The sequence below is a fragment of the Alosa sapidissima genome, chromosome 1, assembly GCF_018492685.1.
Source record: "Alosa sapidissima isolate fAloSap1 chromosome 1, fAloSap1.pri, whole genome shotgun sequence".
NCBI classification, from domain to species: Eukaryota; Metazoa; Chordata; class Actinopteri; order Clupeiformes; family Clupeidae; genus Alosa; species Alosa sapidissima.
In genome coordinates this window covers 50,872,807-50,880,900 of record NC_055957.1, presented here as the reverse complement: position 1 = coordinate 50,880,900, position 8,094 = coordinate 50,872,807, and the positions used below count along the sequence as shown (strand labels likewise).

Here is an 8,094-nt window from a genome sequence, read left to right as displayed (position 1 = left end):
TTTCTTTAGTGACCTGACCAGTGACTTATGGATCCAAGCAAGTCATAGTATGTGACACGGCCGCCACCACTCCCTCCATCAAACACTTCAAGGCGTCTGTGCACCACTTGAGTGCAGCACAAAGAGGCCTGATTTTGATGAATGTGTTCGCTGGCTTTGACCCTATTGAGAGTACGCCTGTAGCGCCTTGTTTATGAGAGCAGTATTATGTCTCATTATATTTCACATATAAGGAACACAGCCAGTAAAAGCATAACTTGATGTGTCATTTAATCTCAACAACACTTGTCATAACACAACCTTATGTAGACAAAATTTATTTCACTGGACATCTGACAAAAATAGTATACATAAATTATTACCGTACTGTGTGTCAGCTTTCATACCTTACATACTGTATCTTATAATTCATCAAATAATGGGTTTTATTTTTGCTGGGTCTTTTGGATCTTGGTACTGCTGGGTAGGCCTTCTTTGGATCTGGGTATTGATGCATGGCATCCAGAGTTTTTCCCGCATGTCTACATGAATCTAAAAGATGGGCTTTACAAGGTACTGACATTACTAATTACACTGATTCCAATTTCAAGTTCCTTTTTGCTCAGGGCTGCTAAAGGGCTGTCATTTACTATCAGACATTTCCAAGGGTCTTACCATGAAATTCAGTCTGAGGGAGTTTGCAAAAAAAAAAAAAAACTGCAGCTGTGGGGAATATGTATGAATTGCACCTGTTACTCTTGACAAAACCCCAAACTACGGCCCAGTAGCCTCCTCATGGCCTGCTCTTTGATGTGAACAATATTCTTATTTCAGTCAATAAACTCTTCTGTCTTACTCCTTATCTGCCCACGTGAAAACACAGCTGTCCATTCTTAAATCAATAGCCTCTTCAATCTGTGCTATAAATCGATCAAGTGTAGACGTAATGGAAATGAATAAATGTCTCTCTTTCCAAACGTTCTTTTATGCTCAGGATCTTTTCCCTGGTTGGATCCATCTACAACGCATCATCAGCAGTCCCAGTGGGGAGGACTCAGAGTTCATGAAAGTTGATTCATTAACTATGAACATACATTCGAGATTAATCCAATAATGACCAACACAAGCCAACGTTTCTACAACAGATGGCCCCAAAAATACAATCATATGGATTAGCAGGCCACTATGCTTCAGCAAGTATTGTATTGATGAGGAAAGTGTTTTATGAAAGCAATTAGTGGGTGGCAGCATGAGCCTCAGGGAGACTATCTCCTCTGCTACCGTGTGTATAAACATGAGCCACAGGAAATCTGCACAGTGAATATTAATGTGCAAGGTTTAGCATTGAATAGGTAGCAAAGTTAATCAACTTTATTTCCACTCAGTAGCTATCATTAGTTATAACAGTAGCTATATAATATATGCATATAATGTCATATGGTAATGATATACAGTAATGAAAACACTAGCTCTGAATCATTTGAAAGTCTGGACATTTGCCCTTCATATCCCTTAACCCTTTCTGAGCTCTCACGGGGAGAGCTGCTGGATCAGGCAGGATGGAGTGCTTTGTGGTTTTAATGGGTATGATTGTCATGTCATGTCAGCCTGGTAGGGGCTGAATGATTGAGTTTGCCAGTGACCCTGGCTCTGGATTTCTAGCCATATTAGCCGCCCATCCTGACACAGTGTTCCTCCTGAGTGTGCCTGGAAGCCTCGGGTCTCAAATAGACACAAAGGGCATGTCCTTTTATAGCCCTCCCATTGTTGCTGGCAGGGCAGGGTAATGCAGGGGGTGGGTGGGACGGCACCTGTGCGGGCGATGATAAAGGGCCGGCCGAGCCTGCAGCACACCTTCACGCAGAGCGAGTCCGAGCCCTTGGCAGTGTCCAGCCTCTCCCACCCTCTGTAGTTCCTCTCCACGCATCGCCATGGCACCCAAGAAGAAGGAGAAGGAAGAGCCCAAACCAGCCGCCCCCAAGCCCCCAGAGCCCGAGCCCCCCAAGGAGCCCGAGTTTAACCCCGCAGAAGTGCAGGTATTGCCCATCCCTCGCTCCAGTCCGTGTCCTTACAGCTGCACAGAGTAGCGAGATCAGAGAGAGCGATATTATACAGTATGCTATTACATACTCTTCTATTGAGGAAAATAATTAATCTATTTGTTTCTTTTCTTTTGAGAATGAGGACTTGTGTTCTGTCATGTCATAAGAAGTGGAGTAGAAAGCCTTTGCTTTCTGCAAATTTCTTTTTATCTTAGAGTCGCATAGCTTCTGTTTGATGGAAAGGTCACTTGTGTGGCCTGGCAGTTTTATTGTTGCTACTGTTGTCTAGGGGTGGACATGGCCCATTAGGATGGTGTTAGATTTGTTTTGAAGGAACATCAGAGACACTATGTGTTGCAGCCCAATCAGTGCACACTACTAACCATAGGAGTGCTGAACTGAAAACCCTCACATGGACTTAGCAATTCCATCCAGACAGGGAGAGTTATTCTTACATTTCTGCATTTTACCACGGTAAGGCCAGGCTAATTAGAACCATATTGGAATACTTCAAGCAGCCACTGATGTTTTCATAACGCTATTCTATCTGATATGATTTTTCCTCAAAATTAATGTTTTGTTTAATGGTTAGGGCCAGAAAGGTATGCCACATGGTTCATGTTTCTGGGGGCCAGCGCAACAAAAGATATTCTCGTGGTGGTATTTTTTCCCCTGTCTTTCCCCCTTTTCCATGGGCTGGAATTTTCCTTGGGTTAGGAAGCCGCCATAGCTATTCCAGTGCTCTGAGGTTAAAGCCACACAATGTGATTTTCATTATGCAGTTCCTTAGAGGACCACCCACTCACGGAACTGCTAGCTGAAGAAAAACTGCTGAAACAGACTTTTTCCCCCTCATATTATACATTACAGGGTATCTAAATATATCTATAGTGCATAGACTTGTGCTCTCTCATCAATAGGCAAGATGTGTTTTAATCCAGTGTAGCATGGTAACAGTTGATTTCATTTTGATTTAAAAATCTATTTTTGATTGACCTGTGGATGTCCTTGTTGGGGAGTGGGGAAAGTTTATGGAAAGTCCTATTTCTTTCTGTGTTAATCATGGGGTTAGCAACCACATAGAAAATCAGTTAAGACTCTTCAAAAAAGGGTTCAATTTCCCATTGTGTCTGAAGGTTTCGCTATGCTTAAAACTTTTATTTTAGCTATCTCACGGAAGTGTAAATCAACACAAAAAAACAAAACAGGAAAATCACAGAGTACGTTGCTATGATTAGGAAGGGCTCCCTGTACTTTTGACAGTATGTTTTATCCTCCACATTTTAAGAGATTAGCTTTAAAAAGCAGGCCGTTGTTTCTTAACTGCTTTCGTTGGGGTCACTTAATCTTTAGTGACAGGCGCATCCCTGACCTGAGCAGCGCGTGATAAAATAAGAGAGCTGGTGTTAGTTGCGGGGGCTCTTGCCCAACCGAGTTCGACGGGGAGTGTGAATGGGCTGCTTGACTGAAGGTCACCCAGAAACCGCCCGTGGCCCACCACAAGTCAGTCTGTGTGAATTAGCTGCGTGTAACCTGAGCCCTAAGGACTCTCCGATGTGTGAGGACAACTGCACAAGTGTCACACAACTGCCACATAACCAGACCACCACCCCCCCCCCCCCCCCCCCCCACCCGCACACTAATATGAATTATGAATTAATATGAATTAATATGACACATATTATGTCAGTCACACACACAGATACACAGGTCAGGAACCAAGGTATAAGCATTTCCACATGTATTATGTTAGTCAGATAGAAAGTGGCTATTTTTAGATTTGCTTAAGCCTGTGTTTGAAACTGGTGTGTGTGTGCGTGTGCGTGTGCGTGTGTGCGTGTGTGTGTGTGTATGTGTGTGTCATCTGATATATTGTTATTATTGTTTTGTCTTGTTGCAGATTGAATTCACAGCTGAGCAGATTGAGGGTAAGTCATATATTTACTTTCATATATATATATATATCTATATACACACACTACACATGGGGTTCTCGACTGTTGTTGAATGAAATGGCTGATCTTTAATGCAATATCTACATTGACCATTATCAGCAACCATTCATCCAATGTTCCAGAGGTACATTCTGTTTACTAATCTGATAGCATTTTAAAAGGCTAACTGATAAAACATTGGAGAACCCTTTTGCAATTATGTAAGCACATAATGTATTCTGAAAACTGCTGCCCTGATAAAAAAAAAAAAACAATGCAACTGATGATCTCAGTGGAAGTGGAGTGGAATTGGGGGGTCTAGTGACCCCACATTTTTTACCAAACTCCATTGTGTTATTATGTCAAAATAAGACTGATTTAAGATGATAAAATAATCTTATTGAAGTGCATGTTTCATTTGTAAGGAATGAGAGAGCTCACATGTCTGAGCCCTACACACAAAAAGGATGTCAGTTATCCACTGCGATGCCCTTGGGAAAGGGCAAAACAAGGGGTCACAGCTTCATTTAGCAGGGTAGACACACTAAATTGCCTGTGCACTACTCAAACACAAAACACACCACTTCAACTTACCCGTGTTGCTATGACTACTGTACATGTCTCTCTGGATGTTTCCTTCACTTGTTTTGACATATAGTGCCCCCCACATGTATTGGCACCCCTTGTAAAGATGAGTTGAAAGCGCTATAAGAAAATAGCATTCTGATGGTTCTTTGAGAAATATATTTCTCATTGTTCTAGGGATGTCAATAAATGTGGTGGGTGATGTATGTGATGGATAAAGCCTTTTTAATGAGAGTTTTCGGAGGGAAAGATGGAATAGTAGGTTTTTTCAGAAGGGCTGAGAGTGAGGGACTTATCTGTGAAAGGGAAGCATATATACTTTCAGTTCAAACAGGAGGTAAGAAGTGGTTCAGAAAGGAATTTGACACATTTCATTGTCTGTTTTACAAATACAGACTTTCAAGGGATAGCCATGGATGGTCTGTTTTATTTCTTTTTTTTAAAAAATGAGACTATTATAGGGGTGGGAATATGTATGACTTGTCATAACCTTCACTGAAACCTTCACTGAAACATCTTGACAATGTAGTCGAAATCCATCTAACCACATGGCTTCAGAAAACTTCTTAGTTGCAATTGAAGACACTAGACATCAGTAATGAATTTATTTCCCCTGATGGCATGGCACTGTCTCGGATTGCGATTTAAGATAATGAAAACAGACTTTTGAAAGAAGGACGAGAAGCCGAGCTGTGTAGCTTCCAAATGCCGTCTGTCTCTGATCGCTCCTCTTTTTCATTCTCACCCCTGCCGCTGTGCTGAGGCTCCACTGGAGGTGGCATTTCACTGGGTAATCAACAGGCAGGGGAACCTTAGGGAGAGACATGGAGACTAGGATGAATGCAGAATATGAACAATGCAATCCCCTATTTATTTCTCTCTCCCTCTCTGCTTCTCCCTGACTCTAATCCCCCCCCCCCCCCCCCTCTCTCAATTTCAGATTTCAAGGATGCGTTCCAGTTGTTCGACAGAACGCCAACCAATGAGATGAAAATCACATTTGCCCAGTGTGGAGATCTGATCCGGGCCCTGGGGCAGAACCCCACCAACGCCGAGGTCATGCATGTCCTGGGAAAGCCCAAGGCTGAGGGTGAGCTCCCCACACATAGCCACTGGTTTGGACTGGATTCAGTTGGCCCTATTAGATCCATGGAGCCATGCAAAATTGGCCCTGTTACAGTTTGATGGCATGTACTGCAATTGTCAAGTCAAGTCCTTTTATTTAGTATAGCCCATTTAACATGCACAGAGTGCAACCCAAAGCGCTCCACATACAAGACATTGACATAAAACAAAAGACAATAAGACAAAAAATGCCAGGCGGAGTGGCGTAGTCGCCAGCATACCCGTGACACCAAGACATGCCAAAAAGAATTGTATTATTGAACAAGTAATGCCTCATGTACCTTTGCTCCAAATGTACACATTTGCACATGAGTCACATACTGTAGTTGGCAACAATGATATTCTTCCTCATAACATACTATGGTGGTGTCATTCTACCTTGTAAGCTATATATCTGTTTATATCTGTGATTATATGACACTGACAGAAATGCAGGTCAAGATGCTGGACTTCGACCAGTTCCTGCCCATGCATCAGCACATCTGCAAGGCCAAGGACCGCGGCACATTTGAGGACTTCGTTGAGGGTCTGAGGGTGTTCGACAAAGAGGGCAATGGCACCGTCATGGGAGCTGAGCTCAGACACGTGCTGGCAACACTGGGTAAGCTGGTCAGCGAAACATCACGACACATTCCCACACTACGCGTGTGCCATTTCGCTCATGAACATAATTATCAGGGGGATTTGGCCATCTCAATAGGGGGTGGGGTGTGTGTGTGTGTGGGGGGGGGGTGTTTATGTGTGTGTGTGTGTGTGTACGCGTGTGAGTCTGTGCATGCATGCCTGTGTGTGTACATGTGCATCTGCACGGCAGTCATAATAAATAGTATCCTTATATAGATAATATTATAATACAATGTATAGTCAGCTGAATAATCTGAACTCAGTTTATCTCACTAGCTGCTATTTCGCTCATGAACATAATTATCAGGGGGATTTGGCCATCTCAGTAGGGGGTGAGGTGTGTGTGTGTGTGTGTGTGTGTGTGTGTGTGGGTGGGTGAGTGGGTGGGTGGTTGCTTTATTTTGAGTAATCCCCTCTAGCTTTGCCCCCGGAGTAATATCTACTCTTACTGGGAATTAGCAAGACTGAGATCTTTGTTTGCATGTTCCAATGCACAGCCTGATTAGTCGCATTAGAATTCAAGACCCCAAGTCTTCTTGTAAAGCCAACTGGCTGATCCTTTCACTGCGGTTGACAGATCGGTGCTGTGGGTCTGGATGAGTTACTGTAACCTGCACTAGAGGTTGTCACTTCTGCCTGCAAGGTTTTCCGTGTTAGTGGGCAACTCATTCATATTCCAGCTATTTTGGGATGTGTCTTAGAGATGAAATGTTTATACAAACTGAACAAAGTACCCAGTGCCCATTTGACGGGTGAACTTAATTAACTTTAGTGTTAAATGTACACTTTGTGTGTGTGTGTGCATCTCTTTGTGTGTGTGTGTGTGTCTCTTTGTGTGTGTGTGTGTGTGTGTGTGTGTGTGTGTGTGTGTGTGTCTCTTTCTGTGTGTGTGTGTGTGTGTAATAGGTGAGAAGATGAAGGAGGAGGAGGTGGAGCAGCTGATGGCAGGACAGGAGGATGCCAATGGCTGCATCAATTATGAGGGTAAGTGCAAGACAAAAGACCAGCACACAGAATGTTGTTACCTCTAGTATCCTCAATGTTACAGTATTTCTCATTTTTGTAAGTCACTTTGGATAAAAGCATCTGCTAAATTAATAATATGGATGTAATATTTGATGTAATATGGATATGGCCTATATTAGCTTAAATGTAAACACACATTCAATGTTCATGGCTGAGGCATAGGTCATGTGATAACCTTTCCTAGATGGACAGAATGCTCAGGTCTTTTGACCTATCCCTTTCAGTCTTCAGACTCTTCTTTAAACTTTTTTCTCCCTCTGATCTAATTAATTATGCCTTGTGTTTGTCCAACAGCTTTTGTAAAACACATCATGGCTAGCTAAAAGGGTAAGTCAAGAGAAAGACTGAATACTGTATATGACCATAATATATATGCTTATATGCTTATAAGCATATAGCATATATTAGCAATGCTTCTAATACTCTATGTGTAAAGAAATATTACTTATGCTGCTCTTTTTTAGTCTGTAGATGATCAAGACACCTTGGAATTGGCTGAAGACAAACATGCTTCCCTTTTTATATGATCCCTTGGCGTACGTGCAGTCCTCTGTTAACTCGTGTGCAAGGTCTCCCCCTACATTAGTTAACTTCCAGTTGTTTTTTGTAATTACACACACCTGTTCAAACCAAAATAGTAACTGTATAAAATATACATGTTCATTATTTCATGTGACATCAAAAAATAAACAAATAAACTAAATACTTTTACTGTTGTTTTGTTGACTGTTATCCGTAAAGCTTGTACTGAAGCCTGTTGGGCAGTTCTCCATTCTGCA

General features: G+C 42.3%; 1 protein-coding gene across 1 annotated transcript; it reads left to right on the top strand.

The window, feature by feature from the left end:
- The first annotated feature begins 1,819 nt into the window (after positions 1-1,819).
- myl13 (myosin, light chain 13) lies at positions 1,820-8,026 on the top strand. The gene is made up of 7 exons (XM_042094501.1): positions 1,820-2,015; positions 3,922-3,949; positions 5,481-5,630; positions 6,093-6,266; positions 7,196-7,273; positions 7,610-7,642; positions 7,780-8,026. The coding sequence occupies exons 1-6, from the start codon at positions 1,911-1,913 to the stop codon at positions 7,636-7,638; spliced, it is 564 nt and encodes a 187-aa protein (XP_041950435.1). The 5' UTR covers positions 1,820-1,910; the 3' UTR covers positions 7,639-7,642; positions 7,780-8,026.
- The last annotated feature ends 68 nt before the right edge of the window (positions 8,027-8,094 follow it).